The following is a 13618-nucleotide window of genomic DNA, read 5'->3' on the forward strand; positions in this document are numbered from 1 at the left end:
ATATCACAACGGTAAATTTAAATCACTATGTCTCTTCTTGAAGATTACTTCTTGCTGCTGTTATTTCGTAAATTTGAAATTTCCATCCGAAATTACCCTCCTTTCCCCCTTCCCCCATCTAAACCTCCCTGAAAACAAGCCCACCTGAATGGGACGTTAAGCAATAAATTATAAGTCCAGAGCTTATTTTTAGAATTTTATGGTACGGTGACATAAAAACGTTTGAGTTCTCCCGGACTTGAGTGTTTACAACCGTCTTCCAACACAGTCTTTCTAAATAAAACAATAAACAATATTTATCCTACATAAGAATCAGAACAAAACACATTAAAGTTAGATATTATTTTTATTATTATATAATACATTCCGATATTGCTATCTTTTAACTATTATTATAAACTCAAACTTTAAGTCTTCCTTGAAAATTAATTTAAAAAACATTTTACAAAAAAATTATTTCTAACAACTAGGTTATCAGTATTCTACAAGTAAAACATATTCTATTAGACTTCTTTTAATTAAAAGTTTAGAGACCTTTTCAAGGTCTTTTAAGGACTTTTAAAAAGTCACCAATTTACGAAAAAGAAAGCTCAATTACACCTTAATACGCATCAAAAAATTACCATTTATTTTTCAAGAGCTAAGCAGGGAACAATTAAGGCTTAATTCTAACGCCTTCAACGAATATCACATGTAACGAACACTTTCTTTTAAGTGAGTTTCTATCCCGAGTTCGTACTGTAAACATCTTTATAGGTTGAAAAAGGTGTTTCAAATGCCCTTATATTACTAAAGAATATAACCAACTTTTATTCCAAATTATTTCTTTTCCTTCTTAGAGTCTAGTTCTTATATTTCCGACAGTAAGAAATCATATCTAGTCTTTTCTTTCCATTCTTGCCATAGTCATCAGCTAGGCCAAGAAGTTTCTGAAATCTTTCATAAAGCTGTGAAAGAGAAATCAAAGCTTTAGCACACGGGAAAAATACGGCTAATGTTGCCCACTACTGTACACCATTTCATTTTTAAAATTCATTTTGAAAAATGATTTTTTTCCACCTAAGTTACCGCACATTTGCCTTTTTAGTTTAATTAAGCAAAATTCGCTTGCCTCTTCGAGCCAAACGTCATCATCTGTGCAGTACTTCACAATATTAATGTCACTTATTCCTGGGTTGGCTTCTTTCACCTCACTTATCTACAAGAAAGGGAAATAAGAAACGATTTAAAAAAAACCGCTTTCAGCACTAAAGTCGATAAGCAGATCGCAAGAATAAGATGGCCGAGAAAAACGAAAGGAAATGGAGCCAAAAAAATCCAAACGGGTCAGCTAAAAAGTCCAAATTTTGCCTTCAATGCATTTTTTTTTTCAGGACTACCTTTTGAATACAATTGTCCTCCAATTCAATGTCCAGATGATGCAGCTCGTGATATATACTCCCTCGATCCGCGCAAAAACATCCCACAGAAAATTCCTAAAACAAGAAAATAATAATATAATAATGATGATGATGACGGAATATTCAACAGATCTACTAGGTGGCTATTATCTGTTGAATCATCTTAAAAATGTGACAATACAACAAAATTGAATCAGTACAGCTTAAAAAAATTCCTGAATAAAGTAAATAGAAAAAAGTTGATTAAAAGATTAAGAAAGAAAAAGGGTCTTCAACAAATACAATATTTTGGACTACATTGTTATAAAAGGCTTTGAGTGGAAATTTCAAGCGGCTATTGTTACTTATAAGTTTAAAAATACAAAGGTGAGCTGTGTTGGTATCTTAAGTTTATATCCTGAAAGGAAAAAAAACAACAGTAACTCACCTTTACTTTAACTTTCTTTCCATCGCACTCATCATAGAAAATAATCTTTTCACTTAAGTCACGGGTTAATCGGCATGCCTTCAAAATGTACATAGATCAGCAATCTTACATGGATGCCAAAACATATTAAACAGCATTTATTTACTAACTAGGGCAACTAAGGAGTATTGCAATATGAATGAGAAGCTTATTCATTTTAGTAGAATTATTTTAGCATACTAACTATACTAGCGTGCAGTAACTGAAGATCGTCGTCTTTTTAAATCTCGTTTCTAAGTTTCGGGAAAAGTTTAGAAATACGTTTACTTGAGGATACCTAATTCGAGCTAGGATCCGAGCTAGGATAAGTTAGCCTAACTAGCGCTCCGGTTAGCCTAAATAGTGTTCGGTTTGCCTAAATGGCACTCCGGTTATCCTACTTCAGCTTGGGTTGCTTGCGGCTAGCTTTATAATAGGGGTTAGGATCCTGGCTCGGATCCTGGCTTTATTATTAGATTATCTCCTTTTACTTGATAGTTCAATTCCCCAGACTAAACTAGGGTCAAGTCTTTTCGAAGTTTGGAACGGGCAATTGCCGTTTCCCACTCGTTCGCACTACCTGGTTTACACGATATCGCTAACTTTTTAACTTTTTCGGAAAATTGCTAAATGAAATAGTCGCTAAATCTTACTCTGAAAGAATCGCTAAAATAAGTAGTCGCTAAAAATAGTAACCTTAAGGTATATATTATGTATTTACAATTATTCAAAGGCAATGTGGAACTTAAACTGAAAAAAAAAAGAACATACAGATGTTTCAATAATGCCGCACACCTAGTATTACAATCATGAATGTGGCAAAACTCACCTCACATGTGGTGTCCATAATTGTATCTGGAAGAGGTATGCTTTCATAGGAATGGCAATTTTGCAGCATTTCCTGAGAAGCAAAGCCACAAAAGTACAGAATCGCACAAGTAACCTGGCTATAAACCATCCCACTCACCAGTAACATGCTGAGTTTCATGTACACTGTAACCGTATGCTTTCATTATCACTCACTCAAGGTCATTATAAGGCAAAGCCAAAAGAAAGATACACTTATGTAAAAAAAAAAAAAAATACTTCAGTCTGATGTTCACTACAACCGACTCTTGGTTTGCTATCTGGTCCAGTGATCCTTCGTTTCAATATTTGAATTAAATTCTTTTGGAGAAAGAGCCACATCATTGAACTGAGTGATGTTGACTACAGTCAACTCTTGTTATAGAGGACACGCTCAGGACGTCTTTTAGTGTCCGTAATAGCGGGGTGTGAGAAAAAAAGTGCCGTTAACATACATTGAATGATGTAGACTATACATGTATATGACGAGCTTATAACAGTGGTTAAACTGCTACATAGTCGATGGGGATGGACAGTGAACCTTTAATCTTTCGTTAAGGGTCTGGAAGGAAAAAGCGTAAGGTGAAGTGAAAAAGCAAATAATTGATGCAAAAATAAATATTCCAGAAGACAGTGTGTTTTGACAAAAAAAGAGCAACAGACTTCCATTTTTTCGTAATAATGTTATAAGAGAAGTTCATGGTGTCCGCTTTATCGAGAGTCAAAACGATACCTTATTGTTACTTATTTTCGCGAAAATGGATCGGGCACACTTCGCGTACTTAAATTTCACGATTTGGTCAATAAAATACGTTTAAAGAAACTAAATTTCGCGAAAATTGTCAAAATACTTGTAAGTCTCAAAAATTGGCACAACTGATTTTAATTTTCCAAATCAATAGTTTCCAATGACAATGAACAAAACCATATAACAAAACGCAAAGCAGTTTGACATGTTCTTTTGCAACAAAGTAGAGCTAATTTGACGACTGTACCAAGATAATTATGTAGTAAACCGACGGCAACGGGTATTGAAAAGTTCGTGTCGTTATTTTTCGCGAGAACCTTTTTTCGTGGGTCTTTAATTTCGCTATTTTTAATAAATCGCAAAGAGAGCGAAAATTAAATCCCGCGAAATTAAGTAACAATAAGGTACACCTTTTTGGGTACCACGCAAGTGTCCGTAATTCCGTAATAGCGAGAGTCCGTAATAGCAGGAGTCATTTCCAGTTACACCTATATATCTTTCGCCGGAGATCTGGACTTTGTCCGTAATAGCGCGTGGTGGCCGTTTTAGCGGAGTGTCCGCAAGGCAAGAGTTGTCTGTAATTGTATTTTGCACCTCTAGTCATTACCTGTCTTTGCGAGACCTACCCACTAATTAAGCTGGCAACAGAGTAATAATTTAGCTGCAAATTAACATACAGTATTTAGTTTGTTCCTTGTTACGTAGTGTAACTTTTCTGTACCTTGTATTTTTTCCATCTGCTGCTCTCTACTGTGTTCTTCTTAGTTTCAAGAAGATTGTGAACAATTTTCCTCGCATTCTCAAAGTACGCATCTACAAATTTAAGGTTCAACTACAGTATTAAATTTTGTATTGTGTGACTAGTAAATAAATTAATGTTTTTGCTTTAAATTCATTAAGTCGACATCATCACCATCATTACTATCTCCATTACATGTTTTTGAAAGTCGTTGTTTTTTTCTTATGTGTAGGATACAATGAAGAACATACCCATTTTCAAGTTATTTGTAAAAGGCTTATTCCATCCTCATCACTTCCGTGCAGACAAATACGTATAATGAAAGTGCTGAAATTACTAAGAAAACATGTTGCTAAACATGTTGCAAAATTATTCTATTTTTTGCTAGAAATGCACTTTCTCACACTGCAGCAAGATTGTGATGAAGATTTCATGATATTTTACTTTGGCGCCTTTTTTTGTTGTTTTTGAGGTACATGTACCATTCTGATTTTTTCCTTGCTCAGTTCCTTTTCGTTTTTCTCTGCTTTCTTATTCTCTCTACCTTCTACTCTGTGCATCGGCCTAAAAAAATTCTGGTCTTTATCAATGACAAACCCTGGAAAGGAGACGTTGATTATAATGGCCTATTTTACCACCAATTTTGTACCAAAAACTGATCACGTCTTTTTTTCCTCCTTCGATTCACTATCTCAGAATGCAGTTGATATTTAAAACGGACAGTAATGTGGAAAGATCTATCCAGCCTGCGAGTTGCATTTCATAAGAATCTCCTGACATGCAAACTGATTACGTCACAAGTAGTTGAATGACCATTCCTCCAAGAAATTTCAGGTTTGGCTGAATGTCATCAATGGTAAAATGAAAGTTTACCTGTTCCATCTTGTAAAGATGGTACAAATTCACAGTCCAAAACACTGGACAAGACTATTTGGACATATATTTCATAAGCTTCTTCTTGTGATGGCTGATAGAACGAAAAAGCAGCCTACATGCAGAAAGAAATAGCAGCAAATTAACATTCCAAGTTGCAATAATTATATAATGTGCATGAATTCAATGTTTTTACATGTAGTTATGAGTACAACATATTGTATGCATGCATGTATTTACAAAATGTTGATTTTATAGTTTACAATATTAATTTTACAAAAAATGTACCTGGTGAATTAATATTTGACACAGGGATACAAAAACATGTACATGCATGTCAGTTATTGTTTGGATTCAGTCACAATCATGTACAGGTATGTACTATATCACTTTCTTTTTTACATAGTCAGTTAACAGTTAATAGAACTGCACATGCAACTTTAAAGTAGGAAATTAAGTAAAAAGTAAAAGAAAGTAAATGTTAAAAGGAGGGTAAATATTTGTGAAGTGATTGTAAGTTTTTTAGTGTTGTTGTATTGTCCTTGCCTTGTAGACAAAATTTGTCAAAATTACCTTAGTTCTGTATCCTTGATTTTGTTCTTTTTGTAATTATTTTTGTTATTTTTAGTTAGTATTGTAATTTATAAACATGCTTGTACTGTACCTTTCAATAAATAAATCAATTTAAAAAAAGTTAAATAAAAAAGAATTACAGGATCGAGTCACTGAGGAGGCTATAGTATCAGTGCTAGTAACATAACTTTACATTGTACGTGTATGTTTTTTCTGAACTGCATAAAGCATCCCTAGATGCCTCTTACAACAAATGTACTGCTGTAAAACTGTGATCGACTTACCAATTCCTGACTTTGAGCATCATTGTCATCAATAAAATCACTCTCATAGTCTTCTGATTCTTCTTCTTGAGAAGTGGAAAGATCTGAGCCACATGTATTTGTGAGTAACTGTACACAGACAGAGAAGACAGTTTTATAATAATTTATTTCTAATTTATAATAATTTTTTGTAAGTTTTAAAACTTATTTTTTTATTCATGAAGAAATTTATATAAATAAAACTGTATGGCTAAATGTAAACAAAATTAAGAAGGCAATTTCAACTTACCATGTCCTTTTATCGACTCATGTGTTGTATTTCTTCGCCTGCGCGGGCCGTTTTAAGCGCCTTGTTAATTGATTTAGCCGGCCGAAGGCCGGTAAGAGAAAGACCTTCGGCCGGCTAAATCAGTTAAAAAGGCGCTTAAAACGGCCTGCGCAGACGAAGAAATACAACACATGAGTCGATAAACGTTTCATTAAACTTTATAGAGATATTTAGAGCGAAATGTAGTTTAGATATGTAATTTCCAGAGCTTTATTTCAGTAGCCCTTATAGATTTCAAAATTTCTTTTGTTCGTCTCATGTCAACAACAATAATTAACCACGAACCTAATAGGGTGGTCTGCCTGTGGCTTGATCACTTATTTAAACGTGTTCTGACACACCTAATTTGTTATTCGCCTCAATTACACTACTGATAGCTGTACAGTCACTGGTTCTTATACTAACAGTCTTTTGGAGCCCGGCCCTTACCACTAAAAAATTACTTGGGTAGTACAATTGTAGTTACAATCCAGACCACAAAAAAGTAATAACATTTTTTGGAAATATATCCTTATTTTATTGTGCTTTAGAGAGCATACTGTGGGCTCTGTCTTGACCGTTGGTTTTTCCAAAAAATTGATGCCCACACATAAGTACAGTAAAAACTGGTTTTATCCGACTGACTAGCTCAGACTTTGGGGCTGCGACGACTTCAAATAATTGACACAATTTATGCAGAGCCTCTGCTCGCGGGTGGTTGTGAACACTAAATATGTCACTTGCTTGGTATCACTTCATGCTTCTATCCTTCATTTGGTAAATTAATCACACTTGTCTACCACTAAAATATGGTGTTTTAAGCCAAATAAGTAGACAGTTCAAGGCTTTTTCAGACATTTTTTTATCAATTTCCACACTTTTTTTGTGTGTGTATTGAAAGTACATGAATGTACATGTAGTCTTCTCCACTTCTTTCAAATGGTCAAAACTATTTTGAGGAAGGTCAGTTATAGAGATCTAAAGGTTAAAACTTGTTCAAGGGAATAAATACAGTAACTATGTGTACAAATAAGGGGAGGGGGAGGGACCTTCTGACCTCATGGCTGCGTTTTCTTTTTCTTTGGTCACTTCAAGTTGATAAACCTGGCTTATCAAAAGGATTTCTGCCTCTAATATTTACCAGCAACATCAACATTGACATTTCATGATCAGCTCAGTACATCCAGGGGTTATCCAAATTTTACCCTATAATTTATGTCCTATCGCTGCCCCCCTGAAGAAAACTCATGGGAACAGTGTATTTTTTTTAATGAAAGGCTTTACACTCCACTGATCTTACTGGATGATTCCAAAGGAGGTTTTATTTACAACAAAATGGTTCCAAGGGAGTTAATTTTTGTTCCAAAATCAGTCTCCTTTTCGACCTGAAATAATTTTTGCTTAAGTAAGCAAAATTGTACAATTACCGGTAGTCACAGTTCACATTTCTTTGTCCCTTAGTGCTCAGGATCTATTTTCAAGCAACCCAAGCTTTGCAATAGCTATAAAAGCAAGAAATGGTTCCCTAAGGTCTAAACCTGACAACATTTTAATATTTTTTTGATCATTGATATTGGTCTGATAGGCTACATAAGCTGCTGGATATATTAAATACCTTAGGTGATAATAGACGGTCTTCATGGTCAGAGTCTTTGTCCAAATTTGATCCTGAGAGTGCCCTTTGCCTTTCTCGCCTATATGCTGCAAGGGCTTTTTCTTTCTTAAGCTTTTCAGCACTAGCTGTTACACGTGTGCTACAAAATAAAAAAAATTAATATGATATTTTCCCCCTAAGTTCAGCCTTTTGTTTTGTTTTGTTTTGTGTTAGTGTTGTAAGTGATGGCATGCATATATGGTGCAAAACAAACTATACAAGTACCATATTTACTCGATTAAACGCCTCCCTCGAATAAACGCCGCATCATGATGCAGCGTTTATTCAAATTATAGACTCAAAAAGCAAATGCAGTTATTATCAAGTTTGAGCAAGCCTATAATAACCATTTTCCTTGATTGCAATAATGTTTTAAGATATTGAAAATGACTTTTGAGACAAGCAATACTCCATGTCCCTGTTTTTAAAGTTTAAATGTTCAGTTACCATGCTATTCTTTGCAAGAAATCAATTGTATTTTAAATAAACGCTGCACTTGAATAAATGCCGCACTCGAATCACGAAAGGCCGCGGCATTTATTCGAATAAATGCAGTTTAAATATGGAACTTATTTCTTCATTAAAACTTTCTTTTGCTTTATACATGTATGAAAACTCCAAAGGAAACAATAAATTATTGTTTCAGTGAGTATTCAACATCAAAAGCTTAGTTAATGATTGAGTTTGTTAGTTTAAAATATTTTCTGCCGTGGGAGTAGCAGTGGTACCTATATATTGTAAGAGTGGCCTGAGGAGAAGCCATTATCAAGGCAAATGCAATAAGGCCAATCTTCCCATCTCATAATCCAGAAATGATCGATTGACAATCAACATTTCCTATTCATCACCTACCGGTAAGTACAATAATTTATCGTAATCACTATACTGACCTGTTCCTGGTTGTTCGCCTCTTTGGGGGTGAGCCTTTTTCTTCAAAACAGGTGGAGTCTGATTCATTGATCTCATCTCCTTCTGTATCACTGCTGATAGCGTTGGGAAGAATACAGTGTATATATTTGATAACTATAGAACTTTTTATTGAAATAAATTATTATTTTGAACATCATCATCATCATTTATCTTCATCATGAACATCATTAATCATCATCATTGTATCATTTTGTCATCACTGTTTTTCTTGTTTTTGGGGGGTCCACTTTACATGAGGATTGGGTTCCTCCCTGCTCGCACCCTTTTGCAATATTTTTTTGCTCTCTTTTTAATTGCAATAAAGTTGTTATAAATAAATAAATATTACTTTTAGTTAGTAGTTATTTTTTCTATTGTCCGTTCCTTTCAATAATAACTTAGCAAGCAAAGTTTGTTGAGGTAAAAGATAAAGGGCCAATCCAGTACTATTCAATTAAGATTTGCAGGGCAACTGGTATTACAGGGTCCGAAATTGCGCCTTCCTGGTCGCCAATGCGACTAAATATTGAGAGCTGGCGACCAGAATTTCACAACTGATCGCCCGCTGGCGACTAAGATGCTTTGTAAGAGTATTTAGAGAAATTGATTAACGATAAAATTCGGAGCCGTTTTTTAACAATTTATTGACTCACTTTTTATCTTGGCGATGTCCTTGAAATAACAGTGAAGTAAATTTCTACCTACATAATGTATAAACTCCCCAACAGCTCAGCCAACAGCTGCGATCAACACGACTCGAGTGTGAGCCGCCTTGTTGTTTATCTCAGCGGTTTTCCCTATGACGTTTTTGCGGGCGCGCCGAGCAATGTGCTTTCGCTACGACGTTCCACGAACGCAACATTGTTGTCACTGTGTTGAATGAAAAACTGCCTGTCGAAATATGTCAGAAAGTTGGTGGAAATGATGTTTTTTCCCGGTGTTTTTTATATTTAAGAGCGGAATGTTTGAGTAAGACTGTAAAGTATTTTCCGTTTAAATGTTAGAGAGTTAACATTCGATAAAGAAGACTTCTTAAGACTCTACTTATAGGCAAGTACAGCATTTCTTTGAGTGGTTACGGTCTGTAGAACTGGCTTTCATATCGTCGTTGTTTTGTGGTTTAATTAAGCTGTTTTTGAGTATACAAAGCAGAAGCAGAAGCAGAACAAGTGTTTCATCTTAAAGTATAAAAGGAAAGTCAATCGAAAAAATTGGCGACCAGAAATTGCCATCTGGCGACTAAAACTTTCGGTCCGGTCGCCAGCTGGCGCCGATGTAAAAAAGTTAATTTCGGACCCTGTATTACTGCAGGTAAGTTGTAATTGGTAAAAGCAATTTTGACTCACCCTGAAATCAACGTGTTACATATATCATCAACACTTTCTCCATGTACATTTTGCCTCTGGCAGTCCTACATGTAAAGTCAAAACAAAAATGTTGAGGCAACTCAGTGCAACAAATAATTGACCATGTGTAACTTGTAATGGTTTCATTGGCAGGGCGTAAAATTAATTTTTTCCCCCAGTAGCCACTTGGCTCCTAAATGCACCAAAATGGTAGCCAATTCCAAACATTTGGTCACCATTTTTTTTAAAAAAAAATAAAACACTTCTCATTGTCTCATTTTACTAGATAGACCCTTTAAAATAAATTATTTTCAGCACCTATGCATTTATTTCAATCTCAAATGGCATTTTGTGCACGAGAACTGGAAAGACTTTTTGGTGACATTACATGAAGTACCAGAAGGCACCGCTGACCATATCAAAATAGGCGCATGTGCCACATACACATCAAAGACTACACAATGTTTGACAGTCATTTATAATGGCAATGTTTTTGACTTTATCTATGGATTTAAAAATTTTAAGTTGAACCATTTGAATCGCCTTGTAAACTTCAATAAAATACAAAGAGCAAAGATAGAAAGCAAGTTTATTGTGTGGCTGATTGTGTGGCCCAAAATATCAATGCTCGATTGTAAACCATATCAGAGGTTTTTTTACAGTTTTGGACAGGTAAAAAACCTTCAAAACTAATATATTTAGCTGAGATGAAAGATATTTAGATGAAGCAAGAAGTTATTGTGTACTTTGCTCACCCTGTGCGATATTTTATGCAGTTTTTGATGAATTAAGTGATCCGATGCGATTTGAGGTCGACTGTGCGAATTCTAGTCGCCAATTTGGCGACCAACTTTCAGGATTTGGTCGCCAAAGTGAAAAATTATTAGGCGCAATTTGACGCCCTGATTGGACATGTCAAAACAGTTTTCGGTTCCGCAAGAGAACATTCAGTGACGCTAAGAGTCAAATGCTCAAATGGCACAAACATAAATTTAACACTGAACAGAGATCAGAGTGTTTGATCGCTAGTAAACATCAAAATCTGCTTGGCCCCCATCCTCGGAGGCCCAGGGGCAGTTAGTGGGGCGAAACAAAGGAATAAAAGTGGGCAGAAATCCTTGCGACTTCTGCCCGGTTGATTTCTGCCCGGTTGATTTCTGCCCGGTTTATTCCTTCGTTTCGCCCCACTCACTGCCCCTGGGTTTCCGAGGATGCCTGGCCGCGTGCGACTGGAACGATTTTAAATATCAACCAAAAAACCCAGCCAGATTATGAACCAGGCCCAGGCCCCGCCCAGTTAATTAAAACTCCACCTTTAAAAAGTTTATTTCAGCCCATTTAACTAAAAAATGGTTTTTAACTTATTATTTTTGACAGACTTACCGGTAAGTCTCTCATTTCTACCAACAGCTTATTGCATGTAGGTATGTGTGTACCTCAAAAAAATGCTTGAGGGGCTTTTATTGTTTTACAACTTCACTTTTGTGACCCTTTCTTGAAGAACCAATACAATGTTTTATTGTTATGTTTTTCAGGTTAGGACAATGACGATCCAATCTGCATTGACATGTCATACACATACATGAACCAAAATTTATAATTTACAAGTCAGCAATCATATATGGTCAAAAAAATTGATACCTTGAAATCATCTTCTGAGCTGCAATGATCAGTGCCCAGCTGTGACTGTCCTGCAAGTGGAAGGCATCTCCTAACTGTTTTGGCTGTGGGGTGGTTTTTCAAGGAAATACCAGGTGTACAAGTACTACAAATAATTGAAGAAAACCATTATTAGTCAGAGCATTGTTTTCCTGTGCTTTATAGGTAAATTAACATTACACAGGAAAACACATGCCCTGACTATAGTATTTGTGGCCTTCATTAATACTATCACTTTGATTTCTTCAAATCCTAAACATTGTTCATGCATACAAGGAGATTTCAAGGAAAATTCAAGCAATATTTTAGAGCTCGTGTTCCACAGATCACACAAAATACAAAAATTCTCAAGTGTCGGCTGCATAGCCTGTGTACAGCCGTCTCGCTCCGGAGCGGGATGGCTGTACACAGGCTACGGCTGCAGGTTTACTTTTTAGGTACTGACAGTTACTACTTCAATCAAAATTGTATCATCAAAGTCAGCTTTTGAAGACTGAAAAAAGCATTTTTTAATAATAATTCTTAACTTTTATATGTCAGTTGTTCTTGTCTCAATTTTCCCAAAAATCAAGACCTGCAGTAAAAATCCACATAAAAAAAATGGCTCTTTTTTATTTAAGACAAGCTGAAATGGTTCTTTTAGAGAAATGAGATTGTTGTACTTTGGAACTGTACAAGTATGAAGTAGGTAAATCCGGTTTATGATTTACATTTGTAATCCTTATAGCGTCAGTAGCGTACAAAGGACATTTTGCCGGTCAAAGCCTGTGTTTTCTGATCACGGTTTTTCTTTTCCAAACAAGAGAACCTAATCATACGCCAGAAGTGGTTCTTATTTTTGTGGTTTGATAAGTTTCTGCCTGCAGCGCGGGTTAATGTTTTAACAATCCACATTTTCTTTCATATCATCTTCATATGCGAGACTGTACTTTAATACCTGGTAAAACTTCAAGGATTTTTTTCTGACAACTTGATCGTACTAAACAAATTGTACAATTTTAACCAGTGAACCAAGAGAAATTATAATCATTAAACCAGTTATCATCGATTTTACTTACCGACTCATGGAGTCCTCTTTACTGTTAACGTTTTCTTTTTCCGGACTATGAATAAAGTGCCTCTTCTTCTTTAAAGAGCTGGATTTATTTGGCACCATTTCAAGAGTACTACCGGTTTTATTTGTGTCGGTGACCGAAGTTTCGTTTCTACGAGATAAAGAAGAATTTATTCAGACCGAACAATCGAACGCGGCCCAAACCGGAACGAATTGTTCATAATTTAAGCTGTACTAAGCAGTGAGCCAAAGAGCAATACAGTAAATCATCGATTTTACTTACGCCTCGTCGCTGTCTTCACTGTCGGAATCAAACAGCCGCCTTTTCTTTTTTGAATATGAGCTAGTTTTCTTCGGCATTTCAGAAGTACCATTTTGTTCTTCATCGTCATCGGTGTCATCGGCGATCGAAGTCTTATTTCTACGAGATGAAGGAGAATTTTTTAATGGTTTTGAGGTTATTTTTCCAGTGCAAGATTTTGCGTTGTCCAAAAGCTTCAATTTTACTTACCGATCCACCGATTCCTCCTCATCATCCGAGAGAACTGCTCGCTTTTTTCTCGTGGAACTAGACGGCGCCATCCTGACAGGACTGACAGAATCTTCTTTCCCGCTCGGATTTTTGGCATCGTAGTCGGATCGAACGAGCTTTTCATCCGAATTATTGCTGATCAAAGTAAATGTATTAGATTGGGCAGAAATTAGCTTTTCTGTGGTCATGATTTCGTGGCTGGCTAGCGAAATAAAAGGATTTTTCGGTTCGATGCGTTGTATTAAACTGTTGATGACGGTTACAGAAAGT

At 35.7% G+C, this 13618-nt stretch overlaps 1 protein-coding gene across 2 annotated transcripts; it reads right to left on the bottom strand.

Moving 5' to 3' along the window:
• Positions 1-491: 491 nt before the first annotated feature.
• Positions 492-13603, bottom strand: LOC144632653 (uncharacterized). 2 transcript variants are annotated; one of them, XM_078491335.1, is made up of 15 exons: positions 13328-13603; positions 13100-13237; positions 12821-12967; positions 11745-11868; positions 10104-10168; positions 8739-8828; positions 7810-7948; positions 5909-6016; positions 5052-5166; positions 4161-4252; positions 2675-2746; positions 1828-1905; positions 1380-1475; positions 1112-1198; positions 492-947 (listed from the first exon to the last, which is right to left on the bottom strand). In XM_078491335.1, the coding sequence occupies exons 1-15, from the start codon at positions 13534-13536 to the stop codon at positions 843-845; spliced, it is 1665 nt and encodes a 554-aa protein (XP_078347461.1). In that variant the 5' UTR covers positions 13537-13603; the 3' UTR covers positions 492-842. The 2 variants fall into 2 exon arrangements, with proteins under 2 accessions (XP_078347461.1, XP_078347460.1); XM_078491334.1 differs by having other exon boundaries at positions 8739-8831.
• Positions 13604-13618: the final 15 nt, after the last annotated feature.

The sequence above is a fragment of the Oculina patagonica genome, chromosome 12 (assembly GCF_052425735.1).
Source record: "Oculina patagonica isolate OP01 chromosome 12, crgOcupat, whole genome shotgun sequence".
In the NCBI taxonomy this organism is placed as follows: Eukaryota; Metazoa; Cnidaria; class Anthozoa; order Scleractinia; family Oculinidae; genus Oculina; species Oculina patagonica.